Consider the following 16,230-nt stretch of genomic DNA (forward strand, 5'->3'; position numbering starts at 1 on the left):
ATAAATGATGGCCTGATTATTACAAATCTGATTTTTATATATATTATACATATGTCAGGCTTTACAGCATTACATTACAGGTGTCAACATCAACATACTTCACAACTGGGGCTTTTTTATTTATACTATTTATAGATTCTAATTATAATCCAGATGGCAGTGCAGACTTGTCTTGGTGGTGATGTAAGTACTGCAGAAATATATACTTGCCTCTGATACAGAAGAGCAACACAAGCGAGAGAATTGGTGTGAAGTTCATGATGCCACTGCTGCCTTTTCACAGCGATGGATTCTGACAGTCATTCCCTCTTCAAACTTAGGTTAAAGACAGAGGAGAAAACATAGACTAGTGTATCACAAACATGACAAGCAGCATCAAAAAATTAATAATAATTATTCAAAGCAATTCTAGACCCTATTTGTGCCTGGGCCTTTTGTGTTTTGACTTCCAACCGTTACCCAACCCCCTAAGGTTTAGATACCTCTAGAGAAATCTTACATGTGATACTAAAATGCATTATCTGCGTTAATATTATTACTATTTATACATTATTTAACACAACTGCCACTATTTGTTACATAAAACATCAAAACACTGAACACAATGGGGATAAACAGAAAGTCAACAGCGTTATTGTGAGTTGTAGCTGTACCAGTGGGATGTGACGCTCTTATTCAAGCATCTGTTTCCATGACATCGGGAATCAGCTTCCGTACTGCTGCTCCATAGCGAACTCGCACTGGATACACGCTGCTGGATAAATGTTGGGATGAAGGTCCGGAATTGAGGCAGTGATGTTGAGATGAATGTCTGATAATGCTATAGAGATGTTGAGGTGTATGTCTGCGCGATGGGAGTGTGTCAGCAGGGCAGACAGAAACGAGCAGGGCGGAGGGAGACACGTGATCTCTGTGATGTTGCAGAAACAACATCTCATCCAAGCGTCTTGAGGGCCAGTAGGAAGCTGTTTTTTTTTTAATTACGTCTTTTACATCATTATTTTATTTAATTAAAAATACATTCATTCTATTAGAATGATTAATTATAATATATTAACAATATTATAACGACGGCACCCCCAAACATCTAGTCACAGAAACAACTACAAAAATAATAATCTTAACCATTCTACACCATAAACATTCAACAACAGTTTTGTCCTTGCAGAGAGCAGAAAAAGCGGCTACAAAAAGCTAAAAAAAAAAAGCTAAAAGGGGCGTGTTTAGCGGCCCGAGCGTTGTCTCTAATTGGTCAGTTACGATAGATTTCGATAGCACTCCATAATATAAGTCTGTTTCTGATTCAATGTTTATTTCTTAGCGTCCATATTAGCGTCCAGATTTATATATTTATACCGTAAGATATGACAAAAATGTGCTTGGGATTTTAATAGTTTGTCATTGCCGCTCAGTAGTTCAAAAGGACAACTTCACCGTCACGTGACATGGACTGGGAGAAAACGAAACTTAGGGTGTTGCCATATACAGAATTCACACAGGAGAAATGCTTCATGCTAAATATTCCGTGGGAGAGAAGAACAGTTGACAGTAAGTATAAAATATGTTATGTCATCTCTTTGCGTGTTGTATCTCACAATTCAATCACAATATATTAAAACTTCTTCTAAAATTTTTATTGTAATTCTGTTACTGAATTTCTAGTAATATGTGTCATTTACACTGTTGAACGAGATTTCTTGTTCAGTCAGCGTATAGTAGTTCGCCCGAAATACATTTTGATTTAGGTTATAGTCTGCAAAAAATCATACCTATAGTCTGTGATAATTTATCTATAACATCTGATGCATAATATTCTTGTTTTATTATATTGCTCATAATGCATGTTTTGTACTGGGTTATTTATGCTTGTCATAAGCATGTGCAAAAAAAAAAAAAAAAACTTGTCCATGTCAGGTTTGACTGCACAGATATCGCTGTCAGCAAAGAACCAAACCCTATAGAAGAAATTGAATCCGAAAGATTCAAGGTGAACACAAACCTGTATTGAAAAATTTCTCTATTACAATGGAAGAACCACCCTGTTCACCAAGGTAAGAACTGTTTGCAATATGTATATTATTATTCAGAAACAAGAAGCATTAAGAGTTATTCATTATTTATTATCTGTAATTAATGAGTGCCAGTTACTGTTTACAAAAGTAACTTGTTGACTTTAGTAACTGTTTAACATTTATCCTAATTTAAAAACTGCAAGCTGCTTTAATCTTTGTAGACATTGCCATGCTACTTTATATTTGATTAACCAAATACATAAGCAAACCATTTGAAATGTGAATGTTGACCTTTTTCCGATACAGTCATATCTGCTCAGGAGAGCCACTTGTGGGCTGTAATGACACTGCAACAACTCTTGTGGACATTAAAGTTCAGGGGAAAACTGGGAAGAAGAACAAAAAGCATAAAAAGAGACAAAATGCTGCATGTCAAATAAAAACAGACAGCGATTGCTATGCTGAGCAGTTATCATTCCCACAACACCTGCCTGAGCACCTCGAAAACAGGTCTGCAGGATCAAAAAACAAAAAGAAGAGCCAAAAAACAAGAATCCTTTCACTTGGAACTTCACTTGCAAGCTCCTCTCATCACGAAGAAACCAACAGTTCACAGCAAGCATCAGCTCAGCCTACCTGTGACCAATCAACCCAGACAGAGTCTCCCCAACTTCAGTCTTTCCAAACGCAGTCAACACAAACCCCTCCAATCCAGGGTATACACACGCCATCAACAGAATCCACATCAACTCAGACAATACAGTCTAGTTTCCCCTTGCAGCAGGCATACTGGGGAAAATCTTTCACAGATCAATCCACTGATGAACAGGAAACCCAATCCAGCTCCAGAAGTCAACTAACTGTGTTATCCTGGAATATAGATGGCCTGGATATGGAGAATATCTTTTACCGAGTCAAAGGTCTGCTGTCACAATTTGGAAAGTAAGTGTTACTCAACATTTAGTTTTTCTATGCAGGTATTTTCAGAATGCAGACCAAACCAGAAAGCAGTGGAAAGATTTTTATGAATGTACATTCATAAAGGTGAATAAATTAACTACCTAAAGGTTTTCGAAGTATCGCCTGGGTCTCTACACATGAACTCGAGCATTGAGAACACTGTTTGTGTACACAGAGTTTACTAAAAAGAAAGGTTTTGAACAACTCACTTTCACTGTTTGAGTTTCCGCTCGCAGACGTCTTGCCAGGCAAGAAGTGTCGATCTCCGAATGCGAGTATGGATAGCTCCTAAAGCATATTTCCATATAAATGCACGGCTAATTCGTTGTTTTGTCGCAAGTGAAAAACAATATTAACCTTCTAGTTGTAAAAAGAGCCTCATATAAGCCTAATATTTCGTCCTATGGAGTCCATTCATTCGCATTCGGAGATCGACACTTCTTGCCTGGCAAGACGGCTGCGAGCGGAAACCCAAACAGTGAAAGTGAGTTGTTCAAAACCTTTCTTTTTAGTAAACTCTGTGTACACAAACAATGTTCTCAATGCTCGAGTTCATGTGTAGAGACCCAGGCGATACTTCGAGCAAAGTTTCATGGTGTGTCGAGCTTTCTTAGTGTTGTAAAAATATTGATTTTGATGCGCTCAAAGTTATGCCCCTAGTAGTCCCATTCAACGGCCATTGACCACAAAACGAAATCACGGTCAATTCAATCTCAAAAACGGCTCGTTTGTCATAATTATAATAATGCAGCCCAGGTTGCATTTTGGCAATAGTTATCCTTTAAGCTAATGTAACAAACAAATCAACGTTTGGACACAACTTTGAAAAGATTAAGTATTTAACAGTTAATTTCTTGAATCGGTTTGCAGGTACCGTGCAGATATAGTACTTTTGCAAGAGCTTGTTCCAGGTTGTTTGACGATGTTACAGAACATTATGAAAGACTATCAGTTTCTGCAAGGTATGCCCAATGTTGCATACAAACCAAAGACTATAGAATACCCAAGACTTGTCACTCTTATAGTTTTGAATGGGGAAATATGCAACGTTCATTATGGCCGCGAAGCTCCGCCTTCTTAATGAAAGAGCCAATAGTTGATTAGTAAAGTCAGCGCGTCACTGCAGCTGCTCAGTACTGCGCATGCGCACTGGCTCATTTAGCCAGAAAAATAAGCGTTTTTTAACGCTATTGGAGCACAAGGAACCATATTTATGAGGCAGTTCTTGTTGGATTTCTTTGGAGATTTAAAATATGAAATTTAATCGTAAGCTTGGTGAGCAGTTTTGGAGAATTTGATGTTTCCCCATTCAAACAGATAGAAGCTGCACTTGCATGCCTGAGAGTAGGGCTGGGCGATTAATCGAAAAGTAATTGAAATCGACATTCAGAACCTTTAATCGATCAAATTTTTCCAGGTCGATTATTTCGATTACTTTCCCTTTAAAAACAGGGAGGCGCCAGAGTTCACAGAGGGGGGCGCGGGAGCTGATATGCTTAGAGACCTGCACGTGACAGATTGTTCAGTCTGCACGGAAATATGTTATCTCGTCCCACTCCCGCCCGTGAGATTCATGTTTTGTCCCTCTCCCGCCCGCAAAAGCCTGCATTGAAGTTACCTATACAGATTTTTTTAGTACATCGATCTTATTCTTAACAGAATAGCAAGCATCGGCTGCTGCGTGCATGCATGGCAGAATGCGAGCAAACAACACTCCCTGCCTATCTCAGTTCATCGCAATCTCATACAACTCTTATAACACAATGAATATATGCACAATGAATATTTAACAGTGTCTACACTTCGTGTGTTGCAATGAGTGGATTCGTGCGCATGCAATATTAAGCAGTGCGCAAGAACTTTTGAGCGGTGAGTGGATTTTAATTTAAGCCTTGCATTCCATAAACTTCCTATTCTTGCACCTGTTAATCATTTTTAAGTTATATTAGTTGTTCGTGTTGCTTTTGTGTAATAGATGAATGACAATTTGTGTTTTTGGATATTTTATGTTTATATATTTCTATTTTCCGGGAGTCCCTCCAATCATTTTATTCTCCCGCATCCCGCACACACACACGAGTTTCTACCCTATGGTTTCTACCCACTCGCGCATCAAGTTTTGTCCCGCGCCGCACTCTGTTTCTGTGCAGGTCTCTACTTTGAGGTCAAGTAAAGATGTATAAAATGTTTCACTAATAATTTTATATAAAAATGTTTTTAAATCATATGCTTGCAATGCCAATATAAGGCAATTAAAAAAAAAAAAAAAAAAATTAAACAAGTGTAATTGACAGTATTCTCTGACGATCCGGCGTTTCAATCTACAAATCACCAACGTTTACCATGGTTTTACTGTAGTAACACTGACAGTAACCATGGCATGGCAGAAAAGTAAATTATTCATATAGAATTTTATTATATTAATAATGTGCTAAATATATTAAAGGAGTAATGGAATATAATAACAATATTTTTGTTAGTCATTACAGTTGTTTGTTGTGCATTTGTAATTATACTGAATGTCTTCAGGATGCTGTTTTTCATTACAAATTCTTTACCGTGGTAATGGTAATCTACAAATGTATGCAAATGTATGAAAGATGAGGCTGTTGTTATTTTTACAGATACTCACAGAAACAGCAACTCTGCTACTGTCAAATGTGCATTTCTAAAATCTAAAACTTGTGATATATATATATATATATATATATATATATATATATATATATATATATATACATACATACATACATACATACATACAAGAGTAATTTTATTAAGAAGAGATACTGCTTATTTTCATTGAAACATTGAAAATAATTTATTTTGTTTCCAAAAGTGCAACTTATTTATTTTCATTTATTAATTTAATAAAAATGTGACTGTTCGTTTTAAGCAATGTGTGCTTTAATTTCAGTTGTTCAACACTGATGTTCAATAAATAATCATAGATAGTAGATAGTGTGTGTTTCCTTCAATTATTTTAAAATCAAGTAATGCACCCTTCATTCAAAAATCTGTCACTTGTAATATGTGAGCATATTTACTGTACAAAACTTGTCAGTGAACTATGAGGGCAAAAAAATAAATATTATATAAATATTATATAAATATAATTAAATATAATTAAATATAATTGTATTAATAAATAAAATAATCGTTCATTAATCGTAATCGAGTTAAAATGTTAAATATAACCGAGATTTTGATTTTAGGCCAAATCGCCCAGCCCTACCTGAGAGGCGTTTCAAAGATGGCTGCCGAGTGACATGACTTGCCTTAAAGGGACTTTGATACAAACTCAATGCAATGCAATTCTTGTGGTATGAATATTAGATGACTTGTGTTTCAGGCAGTGAGGATGGCTATTTCACTGCCATTTTGATCAGAAAGGACAGAGTGCAATTCCTCCAGAGCAACATAGTGAAGTACCCCACCACAGAGATGGGAAGGAACCTGCTTATAGCAAACGTAAGATTCTTTTTGCTAGCCTTGGAGATGATAAAAGTCACAATTTAATGTAATTAAATTATATTTAATTACATTTAATTAAAATTTAATGTAATGTAGTCACAAAATAATGTAAAATGTAATTTAAATCATTTAAATCAATCATCGTCCTGTTTCTGCTACTCATTTACATAATTGTTTAGGTGAGTTTTTTAGGGCATCCACTGTGCATTATGACATCTCACTTGGAAAGCTGTAAGTCCAGTTCTCAAGAACGCTTGAATCAGTTGCGGAGAGTCTGGAAATGGATGAAAGAGGCTCCACAGGACCACACAGTTATATTTGGAGGAGATACCAACCTTAGAGATTGGGAGGTTGTGCATGATACTAGCATGTTTGCAACACTTCTCTTACATTACCAGTCAAAAGTTTTTGAACAGTAAGATTTGTACTATTTTATAAATAAAAGTCTCTTCTGCTCACCAAGCCTGCATTTGTGACAGCAAATGCAGCAAAGTACAGCAAAAACAGTACAATTATGAGATATTTTTTCAAATATTTTTTTGAATATATTTTGAAATTTAATTTATTCCTATGATTTCAAAGCTGAAATTTTAGCATCATTACTCAAGTCACATCATCCTTCTGAAATCATTCTAATATTCTGATTTGCTCCTTAAAAAAATAACATTCTTTTGTAACATTCTAAATGTCTCTAGCATCACTTTTGATCAATTTAAAGCATCCTTGCTAAATAAAAGTATTAATTCTATAATTAAAAAAAAAATTATAGCATATTTGCAAATTATTATATTAGAATGATTTCTGAAGGATCACGTGACACTGAAGACTGGAGTAATGATGCTGAAAATGTAGGTATGATCACAAAAATAAATTACTTTTTAAAATATATTTAAATAGAAATCAGTTTTTAAATAGTAAAACTATTTAAATATTACTGCTTTTGCTGTATTTCGGATCAAATACATGCAGGCATGGTGGTGAGCAGAAGAGAATTCTTTAAAACACATTAAAAATCTTTTGACTGGTAGTGTACATGAACATCCTCTTACATAAACCTTCTCGATATTATGTCAAAATATGGCGCGTTAGTTTGTTTCTTTGTGTTTGTTATTACAGGTAAAGAAGCTCGGGGGGCTGCCAGACGGTATCTCTGATGTGTGGGAGATGCTGGGGAAACCCGAGGAAAGCAGATACACCTGGGACACATCCATTAATGATAACAAAGACATCCCTAATTCTATACGCCTTCGATTTGACAGACTGTTCCTCAGAACAGCCACAGAGGGTGCCAAACTACAGCCAGAAAGCATGAACCTGATTGGTATGGAGAAGCTGAAGTGTGACTACTTCATCAGCGATCACTGGGGCATCCTTTGTACCTTCAAATTTGGTGAATCAGAAGAGTAGTGTGTAACTGACTGATTTTCTTTTTTTAATGGCCTGTACTTGCTCATATTAATTAATGGGACATAAGTAGATGATTTTTAAACAAATCACTTTACATGCTCCTTGCAGAATCTGCAAAATGTTAATTATTTTACCATAATAAGAGGGATCATACAAAATGCATGTTATGTAAGATATTTTACATAAAAGATGTTTACAAATCGTCCACAAGAGAAAATTATAATTGAAATTATAAAAATGACCCTGTTCAACAGTTTTCATACACTTGATTCTTAATACTGTCTTAATAGCTGAATGATCCACAGTTGTTGTTGTGTGTGTGTGTGTGTGTGTGTGTGTGTGTGTGTGTGTGTGTGTGTGTGTGTGTGTGTGTGTGTGTACCTGGTATTCATCACGTTGTGGGGACCAAATGTCCCCACAAGGATAGGAATACCAGTAGATTTTGACCTTGTGGGGACATTTCTCAGGTCCCCATGAGGAAACAGGCTTATAAATCATGCACAATGAGTTTTTTTGATGAAGTAAAAGTGTGCACAATCTCCTGTGAGGGCTAGGTTTAGGTGTAGGGTAGGTGTAGGGCGATAGAAAGTACGGTTTGTACAGTATAAAAACCATTACGCCTATGGAATGTCCCCATAAAACATGTAAACCCAACTGTGTGTGTGTGTGTGTGTGTGTGTGTGTGTGTGTGTGTGTGTGTGTGTGTGTTTTATTTGAATGGGTTCAAATACACAAAAATGCTGTAAAACCAAAGAATTTGTGGGACCTGAAGGATTTTTCTGAAGAACAGTGGGCAGTTTAACTGTTCAGGACAAACAAGAGACTTGTGAACAGCTGTTGCTAAACTAAAAACACAGCTGTGGATCATTCCGGTAACAAGACAGTATGAAGAACCAGGCGTATGTAAACTTTTGAACGGGGTAATTTTTATCAAGCATTATTTTCTCTTGTGGACTACATGTAAACATCTTATGTAAAATATCGTATTCAGGTAGGTACTAAATAGTAAGTAAACATGCATTCTGGATGATCCCTTTTATTTTGGTTAAATAATTAACATTTTGCAGATTCTGCAAGGTATGTAAACTTTTGACCTCAACTGTATACAGTATATCTATAGGGCAGATCAGGGATAGTTATCAAATTTTTACTCCAGTGATTCAGTAAATATTTGTCAGTTTCTACATAATCACATATCATATTTTTGGGTTATTGCCTAGGATTGCCTTGGCCTGGATTTAGAACAAAACTGAAACTGTAAAACTATAAAGAAAATCAAACTATTGTTTTAGCCGACAATTATTGTAAATAAAATGAATAATATAAAACATATATGATAACTTTTCTGGCCTATTTGAAAACACCAGTGGCCTGAGAACAGTTCAACCTTTTAGTTAAATTTTATCTTCATTACATTGGTTGAATGTGTGCCATATACAAAATTACTGCAATAAGTGTAACTGGAGTTTAGCCCTTAAGACAACTAGCCCCACTCTCGTCTAACTAAAAAATCTGCAATTTTCTTTCCTTATTTTTCCCACCAGAGGGAGCTCAAAGGACAGAATATGATTCATGCTGTGACCGTCTCAGTCAACCACAAAAATAAAACCGTTATTATTCATTTTGTTCATTTAATCTAATTCAGTGTCTGTTATGTTACATTGCATATATGAATGCTTCTAATGGTATTGAGTTTACATTTAAGGTAGTCATCAACCACAGATTTAAGATAACTACCTATTTATTATAATTTGGCATTATTGCCGCATATGGTTTGAATAGACACTGTTATGTAAAATAATGTGTATGTTTAAAACTGTATGCATTTTGATTTAATGGACATAACTGCTTTGGATGATCCAAATGGAATATATTCTTTTGGTGATGAACTGGCAAACATGGCCCTGTTTTCATTTGGAGAAATGAGTTACAGCACATTCTCTCTCCTACTTAAGCTAAACAGAATTGAAATGTGCCAGTACAGTTAGATGCAAATTTAAAGAGGTGGCAGGCTGACGACAAGAATGATTTTTTGTCATTGGCATGGTGTCAGGAATTGGATTAACAAAGAGCCATTTACCAGGACAGTCCTCATCATGGCCAGCTGGATTTAGAAATTTACTCTATGCAGAATGTGCTACGAATCTACTCTTCTGTTTTCTTTAGTTTCATACCTATTTATCTTAAACATATTATTATCTACTGAGTCTATAAGAGGCATTCTGCCAGGGCTGCCTCACAGTAAACATAACTTTGTCATTTTTTGAATTTGATGCTATAAAAGGCAAAAACCTTGAACACAGAAAACCTTGGAAAAAATCCATCCATTAAAACGTATGACAATATCATCAATCAAATATTTAACGTAGTAAATGGATCAACGTTCTGTCACGCTAATCTATTTGCTTCATTCTAATACATCACAGACTTAAGATTAATTAATTAATTGCCATATAAAGTATTTAATCATATGCTGAATGCTGAAGAATTCTATCAGCCTAACTAGAAAGCATTATTTAATAAAGACCATCATGAAGGTTGTGAAAGATCATTAGCTCTCACTGTTATAGGAAACCCTTAGTCATTTTACTACGACGAACTAAAAATATACTCACATTAATTCTTCTGGAATATTTTATGCCGTTTTTAAATTGGGTCAAACCAAAAGTCAGTTTGAATGTAGTTTGTGTGCAGCAACATATGCATTTTCATTCAACAATCCTGTCTGAACATCTAGTTCTGTAACAGTGTCAACAATGCTTCAGAATATCTTTTTTTTTTTTGCTGTTGGGATTCATATCTTCTTATTGCGCAGGAGTTTGGAGACTTCCAGAATCAGGCCATTTGGCTTCTTTTATCCACCTTTTTCTATCTGTAAGAGTGGACATGGCCATTTGTAAGTTTTCTAGGTCTGGCTTCCGGTCTCATCCACATCCAGCTATTTTTAGCTGTACAAAACAAATGGTTATGCTGCTTGATTTCATAAATTGGCGTGTCTTACCATATTATCTTAATGTATTATCTTAATTATGCACAAACTCTGGTTTGTACTGCATTTTCCCTATAGTTCATAATGAACCAGAAGTCTTGCCCACTTACTTCCACGTTAAAGAAAAAGGTGGATAGCATTTTTCCTTTTTGTCACATTGATCCACTTCTTGATACTTTTTGCATAACTTATCCTCCTCTTTTTACTTGCAGAGTCTAAACATCATGTTGTGCCGAGTTCATTTAAATAAAGGCCTTTTCAGCAGTTTTTCCCAGTTCAATGACACAGCAGCAGGGGTTATAGCAAATAACAGTGAGCCTGACATCAATGGACATATCAGCATACATTTATTTTAAAACACTGGCAATAACTGAATATATTACAAATAATGTCTAAAGTGGTCACAGTTTGCAAAGTGTCATTATTGCAAAACACAGCGTGCAACCAGAGAACATTAAGAGGAGACAAGACGTGCCGTAAAAAATGTTAACAGGCCTTTTTTTCTTTACCTTCTGTCATTACCCTGAAAAAAATAACATATGCTGGTTAGATATAATTTGAAGCATGGCTGCTGGTTTGAGCTGGTTTAAGATGGAACATACAAGATATTTTAAAGAACATCGGAAACCTAATATAAACAGATATTTCTCAAAACATTGCAACAATTGTTTCATAGTAGACAACAATCTAAACTGTTTTGAACACAAGTGTGAGTAAGAACTAGCTTAAACCAGCATGAGCCTTCTGTGTAGTTTTATTCAACTCAATTATTGTTTAATTACAATATGGTCTTAAAATTAACCCAAAAATAGGTTGTAAACTAAAATGTAGACACTTACTAGGAGGCACCAGCAATACTCAAAAGGTTGACTAAAACATTTATTAATAAGCAATTTAGAAAATGTTTATTATTTAATTATTCATTCAACTTTTAAATACATGTTTATTTATTAAACATACTAATAAATGTTCATTTTCAACCTATTTTGGGTTAATTTTAAACAAGATAGATAGTCCACTGGGACAAAACAACCCAATCACTGAGTTTTTTTTAACCCAGTATTTTTTAGGTTTTCCTAACCACATTTTAGTTTTCCTGACAATTTCATTATGTTTTTAGTGACTCTTTAAAAACAAAGTGACAGATTTGCATACATCATCTTTTATGGTCAAAGAAAAATCAGAAAGAAAACCAGATTACACACTCCAAAAAAATGTTGGGTTAAAAACAACCCAACTTGGGATATGTTTGGCAACTCCGCGCTGGGTAAATATTGGACAGAACACATGCTGGGTTATTTTTACCCAGCTGGTTAGGTAAAATATTTTACCCAAGATGCTGGGTTATTTTATTTAAGTCAACTATTGTTTGAAAATGTATGGGTCACCATTCCTTTCCTTCTTTGGGGGAACTACGAACCTTAGACTGTTGCCTCGCATTTCACTCGTAGCTGAAAGATGCCCTGACTGACTCCATAACCTGCCCATAAACAAACAGTGCTGAGATTAGAGAACACATTTTAATTATTATAACGAATAAAATTGATTTATGTTATGCAAGGCAAAAGGTGTTGCTGAGAACTGCTTTCTCGTGTAGAGAATGCTAACAGCCCACGGTCCAGGGTTGCCAGGTTTTCACAACAAAACCCACCCAATTGCTACTCAATACTAGCCCAATTGTGTTCTGGGGCAGGGAGGGTATTCCGGAGGGTAAAACACACGTTTTTTGGAGTTGTGTTCCAGGGGATAAATATCATGTTACTGGGGTCAACCCTAATCAACCCACAAACATGAAAAAACAACCCATGGCAATAGTATTAAAGTAGTCCAATTCTGTGGGAAAAACACAGACTTGGCAACACTGCTGTAGTTTGACTGCCAGCACCTGAGTAAAAGTTATTACAAATAACCCAATAAAATTACCCAACAAGCTCAACCCAGCATTTGGGTTTTGGGTTGAGTGCAAAAAAACAACAACTACCCAGCACCTGGGTAAAAATATTAAAAACAACATGTAAAATGACCCAACATGCTGAACGCAGCATTTTTTAGAGTGTAGGAGTTTAATTCATATGTACGGTTTATTTCAACCAAAACAGTGCTTTTGGATCCATTGGTTCAAGGTCACATACTACTAAACTTCTGACTTCTGACTTGGCCTGACTTGTCATTCATGCTTATTTTTAATGCCACAAGCTAATCTGCTGATGGAAGACACTCAAATCACATCTAATGCTAAGACCATGTAGGATTATGGGAGTATTCTGCCCCATTCTTCATCCACAATAACATTCTACTGAAGCTGCTGTACTTATTATTCTGATAAACAATCTAAACAGTTCATCACCATCTCTCACAATCAAGATGATATGCACATGCCAGTTCCCTAATTCGTCAATGTCTATATCAGGTAAATGCTAATGACCTGAAGAACATAATTCAGAGTCCAAAGCTAAACCAAAATATGACAAATGACTGCCACACTATCTGGGTGCCCTGCATACCCCCTATTAAAATGGGTGACAATTCAAGTCACTTGACAGCATGGAGATGAACTGATGGCATGACAGTCTACAGCCCACCTGTGCGTGCTCAGATTAGCAGGCAAAATAATTACATCAGAAGGCTTCCTCCACTTTACACTGGACATATTTCAGACATGATAAGCCTGAGCTGTCAATAAGGATAAGAGCAAGGCGGGCAGATAATACAGTGAAAATGAACAACAGGCTTACAGATAGACAGATTGCGGATTTAAAAGATTTAATTACGGGGGAGATGTATGTATTTAGTTATTTGGAAGAGAACACATTAACATCACATTGTGACAAATGTTCCAGATTTAGATTCAACCACAATGGCTAATTTTCAGCTGCTTTCCCTGGTAAAATACTACACAGTGAAACATCTAGAAATGGCAGTGTTTGCCAACAACTGTAGGCACTGTTGATAATAGACGATGGACCTTTGAAGGGTTAGTCTCACCTTCAGGTTGTTCCAAACCCGTAAGACCTTTGTTCATCTGAGGAACACAAATTAAGATATTTTTTGATGAAATCCGAGAGCTTTCTGACCCTGTATAGACAGCAACGCAACTACTATGTTCAAAGCCAAGAAAGGTAGTAGCTATTCTTATAGCTTCATAACATTACAGTTGAACCAGAATTGGTCCGAAGAATTGGTCATTGTATTTTCAGATAGTTTGGGAATATTTGTCCTCGCCTCAAACTTGTCACTACCAAAAAACTGCTATTGTTAAGATTTTCCTAACATCTACATTGTATACAGTTGCAATCGAAATTATTCAACCCCCTTGACCTGCAAGACATTTTGCTGCAGAGAACACAGTTTTGTAAAAGCAACTCAACAAAGGCATCAGTACACTATTAGAGAAATGTATAAATACACATTTGAGTCATTCTGAAAACGGAAGCTGATGAATAATAATAAAAAAAAATCTAATTGGCTCTAAATGTTTATGTTCAAAATTATTCAACCGCTAAAAGTCCAATTTTGTGCAGAATCTTTTATTCTTTAAAACCGCCAATAAACGCTGCCTGTAAGTGCTTTGACGCTTCTGTCACCTCTCTACTGCAATCTTGGCCCATTCCTCGCCTGAAAAAGCTTTGAGATCACTGATAATCTTTGGTTTTCACTTTGCCACTGCTTTCTTCAAATTCAACCAAATGTTTTCAATGAAAATTAAACCTGGAGACTGAACAGGCCACTCAAGTACATTCCATAACTGATCCCTGAACCAAGCATGAGTAAATTTTGGATGTATACTTTGGGATGACTGTCCTGCAGAAAAGTCCATTGATCATCAGCTTCAGTCTTTGCACTAAAGGTATCACAATTCTTGCCAAAATGTCTGGATACTTCAAAGAATCCATGATGTCCTTCATACGGTCATGATTTCCACTTACTGCTACAATAAAACACCCCTCTAACAGGACTGGTCTACCTTAAAGTTTGACGATGAAGATGGTGTTCTTCTGCTCATAAGCTCTGCCTTTTTTGCACCAGACATACCACTGATCCATAGGTCCAAAAATTTCCAGTTTGGTCAGATCACTCTATAAAACATTCTTCCAGAACTCCACATGTCTATCTAAATTAATTTTAACATGTTCACGTCAGCCTTTTTGTTCTTCTTGGTCAAGAGTGGTATTCGGCAAGATGTCTCAACACGAAGGCCATAATTGTCTAGTGTTCTTCTTATCCACTGCATTGAAATGTTTTTCCTCCTTTCGTTGGGTCATCTTACAAGTCTTTGGCTGTACATTGCAGGTTTTTCCTCAGTTGTTCCGATCAAACATTTTATGATATTGTGCTTTTGGTAACGCTTTAGATTACGGCCCGCAAAGAACTACGTAAGTAAACTGAATTTACGGTGTAAGTTTCTGTAATTATAGTGTACCTATATATAACGAACATGTAGGTATAGTAGAAGAATACACTGTAACCGATTTTTGTAATTTGAACAGTATTTTACTGTAATATCTACAGTAAGATACTGTAAAATGTATATACAGTATTTTACTGTAAACTGCAAAGGATTATGGGAAAATATATGATCACTACTGTAATTCTCCACTACTGTAAATCCGTTTACAGTAGTGAACTTGCCCGCGAAAAATTGACCAATGGCAAGGGAGATTTTTTTTTCTCCTGTTGAGAGGAAGTGGCGGTAAAAAGGACAAAAGAGAAATGTTGCATCAATAACTCGACAAAAAGGTTAGTATATTATTTCTGTTTTATGAAAAACTGAACAATTTTAATTTGTTTTCACTTGTTAACAGCAAACTAACAATATTCATTGTGTTTTTCATGTCGGTAGCCTTTTTTTTCTGACTGACGGCCGGGGCGCCGCCATAACGGTGAAAACATGGACTGGTGAGTAAATTAAGGTGACCTATATTAGTCGAAATAAACTTTATTTAAACTGAGAAACACGTTTGTATATTCGGCTGCCCTTTAATGCAAGTTAGTTGTTCGTCTGACGAGCCCTTACTCAAGCTTAACAGCAAACTGAGGTGAAATACTGAGGTAAAGTGCGTTAAGCAACACCACTGTTTCTGTGGAGATTTTAAACTGTATTTTCAAGCCCTTCTTTTGTTTGTTATTTTCAAGTTTCTGGTCTGGATGTCGTCTGTAACGTCGGAGCGCGGAGGTGTATTTTGGATCTTCTTCTGTGAATGACTGCCATAGTATCGACGATAACATGAACTGGTAAGCTAATAATGTCAGTAACGTTAAGCCGAAGTTGACAAACTTAACGTTAGTCACAGAGCAGCATAATATATTTTAAACGCTGCCTCTTTATAGCTAGCAAGGTAATTCTCTTCAAATGATGTTAAAGTAAGAAATGTGTGTATGAATGTCGTA

General features: G+C 35.9%; 1 protein-coding gene across 1 annotated transcript; it reads left to right on the forward strand.

Moving 5' to 3' along the window:
- The first annotated feature begins 1,349 nt into the window (after nucleotides 1–1,349).
- tdp2a (tyrosyl-DNA phosphodiesterase 2a) lies at nucleotides 1,350–10,394 on the forward strand. Its single transcript, XM_073847133.1, has 7 exons — nucleotides 1,350–1,548; nucleotides 1,915–2,051; nucleotides 2,319–2,954; nucleotides 3,843–3,934; nucleotides 6,325–6,443; nucleotides 6,626–6,796; nucleotides 7,563–10,394. Exons 2-7 carry the CDS (start codon nucleotides 2,026–2,028, stop codon nucleotides 7,851–7,853), a joined length of 1,335 nt encoding a protein of 444 aa, XP_073703234.1. The 5' UTR covers nucleotides 1,350–1,548; nucleotides 1,915–2,025; the 3' UTR covers nucleotides 7,854–10,394.
- The last annotated feature ends 5,836 nt before the right edge of the window (nucleotides 10,395–16,230 follow it).

This window comes from Garra rufa, chromosome 9 (assembly GCF_049309525.1).
Source record: "Garra rufa chromosome 9, GarRuf1.0, whole genome shotgun sequence".
In the NCBI taxonomy this organism is placed as follows: domain Eukaryota; kingdom Metazoa; phylum Chordata; class Actinopteri; order Cypriniformes; family Cyprinidae; genus Garra; species Garra rufa.

Bases quoted from the DNA above. Each gene is read 5' to 3' on its own strand.
- tdp2a (XM_073847133.1), top strand. From the start codon at position 2,026: ATGGAAGAACCACCCTGTTCACCAAG. The intron at 2,955-3,842 runs GTAAGTGTTACT...ATCGGTTTGCAG, and splicing joins CTGCTGTCACAATTTGGAAA to GTACCGTGCAGATATAGTAC. The intron at 3,935-6,324 runs GTATGCCCAATG...CTTGTGTTTCAG, and splicing joins AGACTATCAGTTTCTGCAAG to GCAGTGAGGATGGCTATTTC.